This window comes from Sphaerodactylus townsendi, linkage group LG08, assembly GCF_021028975.2.
Source record: "Sphaerodactylus townsendi isolate TG3544 linkage group LG08, MPM_Stown_v2.3, whole genome shotgun sequence".
NCBI classification, from domain to species: Eukaryota; Metazoa; Chordata; class Lepidosauria; order Squamata; family Sphaerodactylidae; genus Sphaerodactylus; species Sphaerodactylus townsendi.
In genome coordinates this window covers 89272667-89287670 of record NC_059432.1, presented here as the reverse complement: position 1 = coordinate 89287670, position 15004 = coordinate 89272667, and the positions used below count along the sequence as shown (strand labels likewise).

The 15004-nt window shown below is 42.2% G+C and overlaps 1 protein-coding gene across 2 annotated transcripts; it reads left to right on the top strand.

Annotated features, from left to right (window-relative positions):
- Nucleotides 1-2473: 2473 nt before the first annotated feature.
- On the top strand, nucleotides 2474-14090 carry LG08H3orf33 (linkage group 08 C3orf33 homolog). 2 transcript variants are annotated; one of them, XR_007245345.1, is made up of 6 exons: nucleotides 2474-2587; nucleotides 4292-4351; nucleotides 8278-8431; nucleotides 9985-10145; nucleotides 10290-12273; nucleotides 12317-14090. XR_007245345.1 is itself a non-coding variant. In XM_048507001.1 (5 exons), the coding sequence occupies exons 1-5, from the start codon at nucleotides 2504-2506 to the stop codon at nucleotides 10554-10556; spliced, it is 726 nt and encodes a 241-aa protein (XP_048362958.1). In that variant the 5' UTR covers nucleotides 2474-2503; the 3' UTR covers nucleotides 10557-12282. The 2 variants fall into 2 exon arrangements, 1 of the variants encoding a protein (XP_048362958.1); XM_048507001.1 differs by lacking the exon at nucleotides 12317-14090 and having other exon boundaries at nucleotides 10290-12282.
- The last annotated feature ends 914 nt before the right edge of the window (nucleotides 14091-15004 follow it).

Here is a 15004-nt window from a genome sequence, read left to right as displayed (position 1 = left end):
AACACTTTACCATGCTTTGGGGATGAAGAAGGGAACTTGAAAAAGGATAAAGTGGATGGATAAGGAAGTGGGTTACCAAGTAGGGCTAAGAAGTGGAGCAGTGGCTGCTTTGTGGACATTGCTACCACTGACCATAGTATCCTTCCAGGGCTCCTCTCTGGGAATGGAGTTTGAAGAAGAAGAGTTTGTAAGGAGGCTCAAAGGGGCTTACAAACATCTTTCCCCTTCTTCTCCCCACAACTGACACCTTGTGAGATAGGTGGGGATGAGAGAGATCTGAGAGAACTGCAACTGGCCCAAGGTCCCCCAGCAGGCTTTGTGTGTGGGAGTGGAGAATCAAACCCAGTTCTCCAAATTGGAGTCCATCTGCTTTTAACCACTACACCACCCTGGCTCTCTATTGATTCCACTTGTACTTGACAGATGGGTTCTTGGTTCTGATGGACTATGGCTACTAAGATAGAAGAATTACATACCCTTCAGAACTCTTCAACTTTGCGCCCATGGTATTGGATGTATACATGAAACCACTGGGAGATACCACTTTGGGAATATGGGGTAAGATGTCATCAATATGTTGGTGATGCCCTGTTCCATTGGTGCTTTTCATTTAACTCAGATAAAATTAATTCTGGATGTCCTAAACAGATAGGTACATGGCATAAGGTGAATGAGTGCTAGGAAACAAAATCAGCCCAGCTAAAATGGAAATGTTTTACTGCAACAAGGAGGAAATATATCTGATCTGCAATGAGAAGGACTATGTGACCTGAGCAATTTATCTGTAGCTTGGACGTAGTTCTGTATCTGAAGGGTGCACAAATATCATTAGTAACACAAACTACCTTTCATCCATTTCATTGGAAACACAAAGTGCCATGTGCACCCTATTCTGGAAAGAGATTGCATTGCCACAGTTATCTGTGTTGCAAATACCTCCACAGAAAATGTTAAAATGTGCTTTTATGTACATACAGAATGCCTTGCCAACCTCCAGGTGGGGCCTGGAGGTCACTTTGCTATTTAGATACATTTAACCTCCCATTCTGATACCTTCCATTTAGATACATTTCTGAAAACATCAGTGGATGTTTATATGTATACCATAAATATTTCTCCACAAAAAAAAAAGTGCTGTTAGGTGTATTCAGACCTTGCCTTGCCAACCTCCAGGTGGCGCCTAGAGATCACTTTGGCATTTAGATACACGTAATCTCCCATTCTGGACCCATAAGGTTAATGTTTGCGTGCATACTACATACATTTCTTCACAGAAAGCCTTACAATATGCTGTTAAGTGTATTCAGAACTTGGCTTGCCAAGCTCCAGGTGAAGCCTGGAGATCACTTTGCCATTTAGATTCATTTAATCTCTCATTCTGGGCCCATAAAATGAATGCTTGTGTGCATACCATGTGCATCTCTCTGCAAACAACTTTCAGATGTGCTATTATGTATATTCAGAACTTGCCTTGCCAACCTCCAGGTGAGGCCTGGAGATCTGGAGTTACAATCTCCAAACCACAGAAAACAGATCCCTTGGAGAAAATGAGTCCTTATATTCACTTTGATCTTGACTGTAATCCACAAATCACCACAGTTTCTTTGGTGTAGGCAGCATGTTTGTGGAAAGATCATTTTTGTCCTGCGAACACTAGTTGTTTTGAGGATTTGTTGAACATTTCTGTGATGGTCACAGGTCACTTGTTTAAATCCTGGTGGTTTAGGAGTGATTGTGGATAAAACTTAAATCAAGCTAGTGTTTCCATCTGGTAGCTAAAACCAACACGGGTTTCGGATAACTAAAAAAAGACGTGCCTTGATAATCTGCAGAGTTCCTTCTGCACGTTATCGTTGATTAATGGCAACCACAGCCGTTAATACAATTATTTTCTGAAGAATTGTATTTTCAGTTTTTCCAGTGGAAAACCTGACATTTTGGGGGACCATGGAAAAAACCCTCAAGAATTCTCTTTTGGAATGCATGAAATGCTCAATAGAAATCAAATGGTATTAGATAAAGGTGATTTCCTGTGTGTGGAGGTGCTTTCAAGGATCTAAAGACCCCTTTTGTTGACAGTTAATTTACTCTAATGGGCATAACCCATTCTTGAAGAGTTCGTTGACCTTAATCCACTATCTCAGTGGTTCCCAACCTGGGGTACACCTACCCTCAGGGGTATGCACCAGAGTGTATGGGGATACATTAAAAAAAGATTTATGCAATGAGTTTGCTAACATGGGAATACAATTTTAGGAAAATGGGTTGCCAAGGGGTACATGAGCGAAAAAGTCTGGGAGCCTCAGCCGCTGCACTATCCGAAAACGTTTATTTGATGAAGAGGGAGAAGAGCACTGCTTTCCTCTGGCTAAACGCTCTGCTTGCTCTAAATCGCCTCAGCTGCCATGTAAATCCCCTAATGACCAGTAAGTGGCGCTGCAGCCTGGCTGGAACGTAAGCGCTGGGAGAAGAAGGACGGGTCACGCTGCGCTTCGCGTAGGCCATGGCGGGACAGCAAGACGGGGAGCCCACAAATTACATCGCGCGCCTCTCGGAATGGGCAGACTCGCACCTGGGCCTCGTCCGGGTACGTCGTGGGGACGGTGCAGAAGAGAGAGTTGGTCCAGGTCTGACAGGCCGCCTTGGGCTCTCTCCCCACCGCCGGGGAAGGAAACCCGGGTGCTAGAGATAGGCAGACCTGGTGCAGGTTGCAGTTCCATGGGCTTCGTTAGCCAAAGGCTTCCTATTTGTCAGTCCTATTTAAACAGTCAGGGCTAAAGGATGGGCATTCTTGACATGCTCAGAGGCACACTCTTACGTAGATTCAGGACTGATCCGCTTTGGGGCATTTTTGCGGAGAAAAGCCGGTGGTAACTATTGAACCTGAACTTTCTAAAAGGGGCTGGTGACAACCTTGGGGGACAGGGTCAGTTCTCATCAGTGTCCAACCTTGCATTGAATGGGCAATGTGCATTTTGGGACTGGTGAGCTTCCCCTTATGTTCACGTATGTTTTATGCTACTGTTATTTTAACAAAGGAGTCACTCATTGTGTATTGGCTGAAGAAAGGCTTTGTTGCACAAAGTCCAGTTGTCCTATTGTGGGGGTTGTCCTATTAACTTATAAAAACATTTTTTTCTTCGTCAGGCAATTTTTTTTCCATTTTGTAATACCACAAGGCAAATGCTAAATGCTAGCATTTTCATAAAAAGGGGGCTATATCAAGCTCAGCGTTGCATATTGTATCTTGCCACAATGGTATTTACTCCCATACAAACATGTGGAATTTAAAACTATGCTTCTATATGTTCTTGGGAGATTTACCTGTACACAGAAATGAAGAACTTGCCTGTAAAATGGCTGTTTTTGTAGAAAATCAACTGGAAAAAAGGAATCTCAAGAGGAAATTTCTTCATTATGTGAAATTTACATTATTTATGGAAGTGTCTGTGTCCCGCACAAACACAATTAAGGGTTATGGTTGTTTTTTAAGGTTCCTATTGTGAAAGAGGACATTTTAAGAACATAAGGACATTTTGACTCTCTCTCTCATTTTGAGTAGACTATCTCTAGTTTTTGGGTCTGGTTAAATCACTTGGCCCGTTGACCATTACAGTCTTGTAGTTTTTATTTATCAAATCTATTGGTAATTAAAATATATATTTCCATTGTCATGAGGGCCAAATGGGTTCCCAAGAGGATTAAAGCATTCATATGTTCTGGATGTAAAGGGGGCCCCTGTCACCGTTTATTGATTTGGATTAGACAGAAAGATACAGTTTTTCATATAAACCAGAAAGTACCCCTTAGTTTGTGACACTTAAGGGAGGTAGTGTGAGAATCTTGAAGATTGGTAACAGATGGGTACAGCATGGTTTGGTGTTCCTTCTAAACATTGCTGAAGTTGCTGAAGTTGATTGCTAAGTTGCTGAAGTTGATTGCTAAGATGCAGATGAAGGGCTAAGATGTAGGGCCTTTCCCCACTTACCTTAAGCCCCGCGCGGTCCCTCGGCACTCCCCACTGAGAGGGGCGGCGACAGTGCAGCCGCCCCGAAGCTGCTGCTGTCGCGCCCCGAAGCGCGCAGCATCCCAGGCGCTCTTCTTAACGGCGCCTTTTGATGGCCCCGCGCAGAGCGCGGGGTCGTGGGGACGGCCGGGCGCGCGCCTGGGATGCTGCGCGCTGAGAGCAGCATGCGGCATAGAGGGGAACGACGAGAGTGGGGAAAGGCCCGTAGTTGATACAAAGAGTGCAATAAGCTGGAGATTTAAATATGAACTCTTTCTTCTACAGAATATCAGCACAGGATTGGCAGTAGCTGGAGTAATTTTACTTGCAAAGAGTGTTAAATTGGTAAGTTGTAAATTGATTTCAGTAGTCTTCATCAACTGTAGCTGTGCATGGAGCAAATAAGTGTGAGAGTGAGCAGTTTAATTATTATTTTCCTACCTGCCGTTTTTTAGTTAAAATAAAGTATGCATGTTGCTGTAAGCAAAATAATTATGTATTTAGATTTCCAATTTCCTTGGTCTCTATAACTTGAGGTAAGCTAAAATGTAAACACCCACTGATCAAGTAGGAGACCAAGGGCAATCCTAAGGACTGTTGACTCAAAGTCAGTTGAAATAAAGAAGTGTTGCTTTGCAAAAAGGCATCAGCTTTCTAAATGGCTGCTAGTTGCTAAACTCTTAGAGAGCAGCTCTTTCCATACATGTCAGTCTACAGAACTGCTCAGATATTGAGAGGAAAGCTTTGTCCAGATGTAGGCTGATAACAGTAGCTAAGACAAAGGCAGGTCCTTTTCAGTATTGGCCCCTGAAAAGAGGCCTCCTAAAGCTGCTTGATGCTTATTTTTAGACAAAAGTGTGAAACTGTCCTGTTTAAACTGGCTTGCTGAATTACTTTTGCTGAACATAATTATGCTTGTTCACACAACAATGTAATGAATAGCAATCTGGGTAACTGGTGAAGTTATGTGTATTTTCAACACTCCACTTTGTAGGCCATCTGGTCAAATAAGAAAGGAATCAATTCTCCAGAAGCAAATACAAAGCATGGTTTCTTACTGCTTCAATCCTCACCCAAACAGAGTTAGCTGGCTGCAGTTTGGAAAATATTGTTTTGATGAGCATTATACATCAGTATGGAAATTATTGTTTTGTAGAAACTTTGTATTCTTGCTCTACCTCTGCTGCTAAAATGCTCGGTTCTCCCATCCTGTGACAGGGTAAGAGTCTCTCTTGGACAATCAAATTATTAATCAAATTATTGCTGAAACCGCTTTGAAGGATTTCTTATTTGTCTGTAGGGATCCTGCAACTTACTTTCCCCTATATATGCTTTTAAAACCTAAATAAGAGGTTTATTGAAAAATAGCCACAGATGTCTGAATTGGTGCCTTGTGTCTTGTTGGCTCCCAGGGAGTGTAACTAGAAGAGACACTGGAAGATCCATGCTCCGGACATCAGTGTAGTAAATAGCAGACATTGGGGCTTCCAGTTTGATGGGGACACAGCACAGGGAAACTGCTTCCATCTGGATATTTTTTGCCACCGTGACTTCCAAACTGGAGCATGCTTTTTTGGAGATTTTGCAGATGACAACATGCTGTCATTTGCCACTTTCCAGGTCCCTGTTCCCAGGATGCTCTTCCAAAACCCTCTCTATCTTGATTTATTTTATTTCTGGGATAGTATTATTTTATTTCTGGGATAGCAGACCCTGTCATGGTAATGGCTTGCAACCAGAGCTCTAGGAGAGTATACTCCCCCCCCCCTTATGTTTGAGTCCGTTAGTGCCAGTTTGACATGAGGGGATGATATAGAGTGTAAAAATGTGACCCGCATACCCAATGAAGGTTTATTGTGGAGGAAGGTTCATTATGTCCTGTCTTCTGGTCTATTTTGCTCCGCTTTGCTATTGAAACCTCACATTTCCTACCACATGCCTGGTTCCGTCTGTTGGTATTATTTAGCTGCCTAGTTAGTAACTAGCTTCTTCTGATTTTCTGCATCTCACTGGCCTTCCCTTGTGCAGCTCCTTTTACTTAGGCCCCTTCCGCACACGCAAAATAATGCGTTTTCAAACCACTTTCACAACTGTTTGCAAGTGGATTTTGCCATTCCGCACAGCTTCAAAGAGCACTGAAAGCAGTTTGAAAGTGCATTATTCTGCATGTGCGGAATGAGCCGATTGTGAGGATCTCTTTGTTTTGTTTCACATACAGTGCCAAGTGCTTCACTTGCTGAAGTGCATGAAACCCCAACATCAACTTCAGTATGGGGTGTGCCATACTGTGTTTCATTTGAATGGGTGCAGGATGACTTGTGCTGCTGCAAGCATTGTTTAATGTGAGTTATTTCATGCAAGATATGTCAGCTGCTTAGTCCTTGAGGCCCCAGACTGAGCACCGTCCTCAGACCTGTTTTATTCTGCTTATTTACAGGACCTTGAGGCTCCTTTGCAAGGTCTTGCATTTCTACAAAAAGACCTTGTAGAGCCACTGGAGTGAAGGTTTGGTAAAAAAAAAGTTATATCATGGCTTAAATGTCTCAGTAGTACAAGCCAGATATGATATATGTATCATACCTGTGAGGCAGTATGATGCAAAGCTTCATTTGCTGCTCCAGTTCCACTGACTCTCCCTCTTCTCCCTCTCCCTCTTCTCCTTCTCACCTACCTCATAAGGTGTCTGTTGTGGGGAGAGGAAGGGAAAGGAGTTTGTAGGCCACCTTGAGTCTCCTTACAGGAGGGAAAGGTGGGATATAAATCCAAAATCGTCGTCATTGTCGTCGGTGTTGTCATTGTCTTCTTCTTCTTCTTCTTCTTCTTCTTCTTCTTCTTCTTCTTCTTCTTCTTCTTCTTCTTCTTCTTCTTCTTCTTCTTCTTCTTCTTCTTCTTCTTCTTCTTCTTCTTCTTCTTCTTCTTCTTCTTCTTCTTCTTCTTCTTCTTCTTCTTCTTCTTCTTCTTCTTCTTCTTCTTCTCCTTCTCCTTCTCCTTCTCCTTCTCCTTCTCCTTCTCCTTCTTCTCCTTCTCCTTCTCCTTCTCCTTCTCCTTCCCTGTCTACTGATGTTTCAAAGTCAGATTCGTGTAGCACTGTGGACCACATTATCTCCCCTCCCAAAAACTCTTTTTTCTTTCTGTGATGGTAAAGCCTTCCATTTCAGCATCCACCTCACTTAGATAATGCAAGGAACAGAGCAGGGGGTCGGCAACATTTTTGGCCCAAATACCAAAGGGGAAAAAATGCAGCATTTCCTGTGAAGGTGTTGGGATTGGAGATGGACCTAAGGGTTGTACTTCATAATTTAATTTACTACAGTATTTTCGTTTGATTTGAGTACCTGTTCCTTCTTTATGATTGCCATACGAACACCATCTTGTTTTAGTTTTTAGTTTATCTTTATATTGGGATTTTATTTTGTTTATGTGTTTAAATCACATACTGTTGTTGTTGGAAGCTGAGGAGTCTCCTGCTTAGGTCTTCCACCTCACCTGCTACTTCATCCTCTTAACTGGAGATACCAGGGATTGAACTTGAAAGCTTCTGCAAGCTGAGTAGAGGCTCTGCCAATGAGCCACACACCTCCATAAATAATTTAGTTCCCTGCTGAAAGTGTGTACGCTTGGTGACAACCCAGATTTTCTCTGCAGCCCAGTTAAATAAGGATAGAAGAAGAGGTGGTGTGTTCTGTTTTCTTGGGGCATTGTTTTATTTTTTTCAAATGAATAGTTCACGTCATGCCCCCGGACTGGTCAATAATGAGACTCTGTATTAAGATGATTTCTTTATTATGACACAGCATCAGGAAAAAAAACACCATTTAGACTTCTATTGCCATAATTTAAGTTTACTCGCCAAAGAATCCTGCATTATACCCCTTGTCATCCCCACTCCCTGTCGCACAGCAGCACCCTTGAACCCTGGTTCCCAGGGGAATTTGGCACTCCTCCAGTCTCACATTCTAGAGCCAGCTCGGCCTTCACGTAGGTCAAAACAACTCACATTTCCCACTGCTGAATAGAGCAATGTCTAGCAGGTATTTAACAAGCTAATAAAGCATTGCCAGAATAAAACGAAACTACAGCAACAACAGTTAGATAAAAGGGAGGGGGGAAAGGGTAAGGGATCTCACGTCCCAGCCAGGAGACATGGCAAGATCAAGCCAGAACTGGGCGGAGCATGACAGTTCACCCCAGCAGTTATACTACTTTTGCAAAGTTCTGTGCTTATTTCTATAATTTTGTTTGTTATATCTCTTTCTTTTTTCCATGATTAGACAACCAAATTCACAAGCGCTCTGGAAATACCAACAGAATTTGTAGAGAAGAATGTTAAGCTTCGGGGACGATTACGCCAGATAACTGAACAAGGATTAGAAGTCGAACATGTTCCTATTAGGTTTCCGATAATTTCATCACTGCAGAGGAGATGTAAGTAGGATGAAAGAGATGGTTGTGCCAGTGATGACAAAGTTGAGAGTGGGATTAATTTAAAATAGGTTTTAAAATATTCTAAATTGTAAAGCAATGGCTTACAGGACCAACTGTACCTTTTCCCCTTCTTAAGAGACAGAAGTCCTGTCCTTTCCATGATAGGTTAAGGGTAAAGGTAAAAGTCGTCCCCTTGTACAAGCACCTGGTCATTACTGACCCATGGGATGACATCATATCATGATGTGTACTTGGCAGAAGGTGCTTTTGCACATACAGAATAATGAACTTTCAATCCACTTTCAGTGCACTTTGCAGCTGCTTGCAAACAATTGTGAAAGTGGATTGAAAGTGCGTTATTCTGCATGTGTTTATGGGGTGTTTGCCATTGCCTTTTCCAGTCAAGTACTCTTTACCCTCAGAATGCTGGGTACTCATTTCACCTGCCTCCGAAGGATGGAAGGCTGAGTCAACCTTGAGCTGGCTACCTGAAATGGACTTCCCTCGAGATCAAACTCAGGCCTGAGCACAGCTTTCGCTGCAGTTTACCACTCTGTGCCATGGGGTTCTCCATGGTAAAGAACCACCTAAATAAGGCCTGCCTTTCCTACTACAGAACTTGTCTGTACTTATGTGTTCTTTTCTTTTTCGTACCCCACATAACATTCTGTGGAAGCAATGTCAGTAATTGCTGCTGTGCATTTCCACAGTGTACTTAAGGTTAAAAAATAGGTGTACATGAGTTATGCTTCTGTCAGGCATATATTGGAGGTCTGTTTCAGTAGTTCAGGACCCCTGACTGCATTGGAAAACTGAATTAAGCTCAGGAGGAGCTGCCTGTTTCTTCTTCTCATATTTACAAAAGATAAGACTGTGCTGCCTGAATAGGCCAGACTAGTCTGAACTCCAGAGCTTGGAAGCTAAGCAGGGGGTTGGCCATGGTTGGTACTTGGGATGGGAGACTGTCAAGAAGTGCTCTGTTGCCAGGCAGAGTAAAGCAAATGGGAAGCCACCTCTTGCCTTCGGTTGTTGTGAGTCTGCTGTGACTTGCTTAAGGCCAAGCATGTTTTAGAATGAAAGTGTTTGTATGTGGTTGGGGATGGGCTGGCTTGTGTTTTCCCAGCCTTTGCATGGTGAGTCAAATGCCTATTTCTCACACAAGTGGGGCTCTCTCCACTAAAAAAAAAAAGGATTCATCTCCCTCCACACACATACAGACATACTGTTTTCATCCTAACGCATGCATAGGGTTTATAATACCATTATTTGCCAAGCAGTTCTCGCCTCCAACAGGCTGTAGAATCAGTATGCAACTAAGAATATTCAGTGCATTTCACTGAGTTTTGAAAACTTCTGTGTAAATTGGCTATGCTGGCAGGGGCTGATGGGAATTGTAGTCCGTGAACATCTGGAGTGCCATAGGTTCGCCACCAAAGACCTAGAAGATTCACCACCACGGACCTAGAAGAAGTTGCTGTTCATCCTCTTAGATACAAAGTCGATAAAATGTCTCTAATAATTCATTATTTTTAAAAATGTTTCGTATGTTTTAGGGACTATGGATGGTTTGCTGCTGGTCAGGCTTGCTGGTGTGGAGCTAACGCCAGATGGTTCGGTCTGGTTAAAGAAAGAGTTAAAACCCTCCCAAATGATGTGGTTCCAACTTCTTGCAAGGAAGGATTCAGTACTTGATTGCCTTGTGGTAGTCAGTAAGGTAAGTCAAGACTCAGGACCAGCAGCTAATAATTGTTCCATTTCTGTCTGTTTAGATGTTTCTAAATCTGCTTGCTTTTCTTGTTGCTTTGTAAAATGTCCACATAAGATGCACATCAATGTTCCTAATGTCCTTCCTGAACAGGGCAGGTTTTCAAGCATCTGTCTGAATGAAGAAATCCTGAGACAAGGGCTTGCCAGGACTGTTTGGGTTGAAGGACTGACTCACGAATCCCAGATGTACTGGAAGATTCACAAAAGGCTACTCCAAGCGGAGCTGAAGGCTGTGAAGAGAAAAAAAGGGCTCTGGAAAGAAGCAACGTTCTTTGAGAAACTTAGAGAGCGGATACATAATAATAAATACATGCAGAGGTTAAAACAGTTTGCAACCTGGCTAAGAATCCGCCTCTGAAACCCCATGGTTTTTTTTCTTTTTAAATATGCCAGATGGACAAAGCACCAACTTGTTAGGGCTTTCCTCCTGCCACAATAATATACCAGGCTGATGTCTGGTTGTGTGTTGATAGTTCCTGTTGCATGACAAAAGAAGATGGAAAAATGTCACCAAAACATTCGAACTGAGGGAAATAATGCCTATGATCTGGTTAAATATCAGATTGATCTGGTGTGAATGTGAGTTTTTAAGAAGAAACAACATGAGGCCAGAGAGAGAAGAAAAGACTCGCTTGAACAGAGGAAGAGAGATAATCTAGAGCATCACAAATCTCTAGGTACTATACAGAAATGAAAAATAAAACAGTCTAAAGGTGAGGAAGTCAGATCTGTCTCTGAAGTGCTTAGAAGGTTTGCACTGCAAGAAGTAATTCTGTTGGTGGAAAGGTGGGACGTGACTATTTTAAATAAGCTCAGGCAAACTGGAATAAGTAGCAGAGCATGTGGCACACCTTCTTTCCAGCAAGACTGCACATGGATCCTCGTGCATTTGGCCCTCAGCTCATGGGAGCCACAGTCAAATATCAATCTGATGTATAGGGCTGCCTGGAACCCCGAGGAACGGAGGGGGTGTAAATATTTTAATAAAATTAATTGTTGGGTCTGCTTTTGAATGCATCAGCTGAGTGGTCATGTACGCGTACATCACTCCATCCTGTAAAGTTGTGAGTCATCGCAGCAAGTTCCATTTATGGGGGCAGCATTATGCAGAACCTCCTTGCTGTGGGTGGATGTGGGTTGAAAATGATAAGGTTTTAGTAATGTTTAAAAACCTAGGCAACAGTGATGTTCTTCAAAGAAGGCTGCAAATAGTTGTGTGGATTGGGCCTCCTCTATCACAAGGTTGCTGCCAGAGTTTGTCCGTTTTGCCACACCGAAAGCGTAAACAATCAGTTGCAGTTCTTGCTTTCTCACGTTGCCGTTCACGTTGCTGGGTTTATGCCAGTACTTTTGCAAACGAAATGGAGGTGGTGATGGCCCGCCCAAATGTGTGTTAGAACTTGAGTTCGGCTTGGTCCGAAGTTTATTTCTCATGTAACTGGACTGGAAGCTGTCCTTTGTGATTCCATGGATGAAATTTATCACACGATATGCAGAAACTAACTTCATTCAAACCGCTTCCCGCTGGGTGTGGCACCCACGTTGGTTGCTGACCATGAAGCAAATCTTACTAATTTCAAAGGGTCTGAATGGGTCACAGAGAAAGTACATCTGATAAGCAGTTTATGGACAAACTAATTTTAGATTAAGACTTTCCAAAGAACACATTTGGAAGCAGGTTCCCTTGAAACAGAAGACTTGCATCTAAAGCACTGTGTGCCGCACTGGGGTATTTGTTTCAGTCTAGTCTTCCTTATGTACGCCTGCCAAGGTTAATTGGTCCAATCGCAAGATCTGAGGAAAGGGATTTTTGTGTTTACTTTGGTAGAACACTTTGTGTTTTGAACCATGTATTTATTGCTTAACTGGAACTTAGCTTGATGATAAGCTTACTGTTTTAATAATTGTGTCTGAAAATCTAGACAATGGAAAGATTTTGCATGGAGAATTAAATTTGGGTTTTTTTTAAAGCAACTCATTCCAGCTGTTTTGCTTCTGTTTTGTGTCATCTTTGCAAATTAGACCCTTCCGAAGTACCTTATATTGTCTGAAAGATCAGTACAATCCTAAATTCAGTTTCACCGTTGAAGTCATTGATCAGTACAATCCTAAATTCAGTTTCACCGTTGAAGTCATTGGGTTTAGAAGGGTTTAACTCTGTTTAGGATTGCACTGTTTATTATTCTTATGGCTCTTGTTCCAGCATCGGAGCTCAAAGCAGACAGCCTGTTTGCACTGTGCTTGGAGTTTCCCTGGCTGGCAGATGGAACTCTGTGATTGTCAAGTGTGAAACTGCCAACAATGGGAGGTGCTCATGTAGCTCATGTTGTATTGGTAGTGTTGCATCTCAGCAGTGCAGCTTTTGTCTTGTCAAAGAGATGTATCAAAAAAATCTGATGATGTAACATATGGCAATTATATTTAAAAAGGGTGGGTGGGTGGGTGAGATTCTGAGCTGGATCCTTGGCAGAAGGGGCCCTTAGTAAGCTAGTTTCTGCATCATCCTTTCCAGCCCTTGGCTAGGTGATGCCTTTTAGCAGACATCCTCCCCTCCCACTTGCTGGTAACCCCACCATGTGTTGACGCGCAAATGTCGGGTAAGTAGAGTTGCAGCCTTCTAAAGCCCTTGAAATCAGTGAGTTTAGCAGAGTGTAACTCTGTTTAGATTGCACTGTCTGTAAAATCCAGAATAAGGGCTTAGTTTGCTGAATAATTTGTGAACATAAGTTTGTATCTGTTATTTTGATACCTGACTTTGCAAGGTTCCTTCCACAAATTCCATCTAATGCATAGGAAAAGGTAAAGGTAGTCCCCTGTGCAAGGACCAGGTTATTACTGACCCGTGCAGTGACATCCCATCACAACGTTTGTTAGGCAGACTGTATACAGGGTAGTTTGCCATTACGTTGACCTTGGAAGGATGGAAAGCTGAATCAAGCTTGAACCTGATTTTCAGTGGAATCGAACTCAGATTGTGAGTTAACTGTGCTTTAACTGCAGCTTGCCACTCTTTGCCACAGGGCTCCCTCACCAAAATCAAGTGCCATAATAAAGCAATTGGAGACTCAAATTCTGCAAGGAGTTTTGAGTAAGAAGGTAGCCTTGTATAGTTTATTGCAACAGCTGTTAGTATCCATGGAATATAATCAAGCCAAGATATCGCTGAAACAGGATTGTGGATGTTGAAAGGCAACCACATTTAAACAGGGCTAAAAAGTGGCCATTTGATGCATCCACTTTGAATAAGGTAACACCAGTAACACCGATGCTGGATCTTTACAATCTAGCAAATCACGAGTGTAGGAGAGCATTCACATTATTGAGTTACAACTATTTGCAGTCTGCAACTCCTGAAGAGAGATATAAAAAATTCAGTTGGATAAGCGATTATGTCCCTGTTGCAATGGAAGAGTAGAGCCTATCGAACATGTTATCTTAGTTTGTAAGATGTACAGTCAGATTCATGAAACTCTTATAAAGCCCATAACTATAGCTCACTCAGAGAGGCATTTGAGCCTTTACGTATTTCTAATATGCTTGCAGATACAAACCCAGAGATAGCATGTAAAGGGGCCAAATTTGGGTGGCTGGTATTTAAAATAAGGAGGGACCTATTTAAATCCTCTGAGGAATCTTTTAAACATAAATATTTATGTTTTTATGACTCTGTGATCCTTGATTATACAATTACATCATATTTATGCTAACCATTATATTTAATTTATTTTATGTATTTTTGCATCTTTTATATGTTCTGGTCATTGACCGTAATAAATAAATGTTGTTGTTGTTGGCTGGCTGTTACCACACATTTATAACAAAAAAATCTGCATGTCCATCCATCTGTTCATTTGTGGCATCAGAAAATAAAACTAGGAATCTCAAAATCATTAAAAATGTTGCAGAAATGTTTGCTGTGCTCTTTCCTTGTGCCCCTAGTGGCTGAAGTGCAGAACTGCATTAGAAATGCAGCATGACCCTGGCTCTCCAACTGGTCTGGGCCCCAGGAATTTTCTCCCCTACCTCCTAGATGGCCCTGAGTATGGTGCAACTCATCTCTCAGCTCCCTTGGAAGACTGCTGTATTACAAAGCAAATAGAAATATGGGGCATGAAATGGTACTAGAGGTAGCACCATTGGGACCAGTGTTAGGGAATGGCCTATGGGCCAGTTAGGTCTAGATGTGAAAAAAATGAGAGGCACAGAAATGGTAACTTTCTGCCCATATGAAGATTCTGATATCTACTTCATAGTTTTGTGTGTGTGTGATCTAGTGACAATTACAATATTGCCCCCTTCTTAAAACAAAAGTGGTTCTGTAGGCACAATCAAATTCAATATTATTTACGTCATATATGCCTCACGTTTCTCTGTAGGAGGGACCTAAGTGACTCACATAATTCTTCTCAGTTTTACCCTCACAACAGCCTGAGAGGTAGGTTAAGCTGAGAGTGTCTGACTGGCCGAAGGTCAGTCAGTCAGCTTCCATGGCAGAGTAGAGATTGAAACCTGGGCCTCCGGATCGTAGTATAACAGTAGTCTAACCATTGTACCACACTGTCGGTCTTTATAGTGTGGCTACTTCGGAAGCCACTTTCCCTCAAAAGAGGTTTTGAAGTAAAACTATTATTGTAATATAGTGAACTTCCATTAAAGCAGGTTTTGCCAAAATATGAAGTTTCTGATTTGAAGTCAATGGGCATGTAGCTTGGCCTATATACCTCTTCTGTATTGAAATGCTTTAGGTTCATTTGTGCCCGCTGAGACCGCCAGTTTCTACGGCTTCAGTTTACAAATGCGATGTAT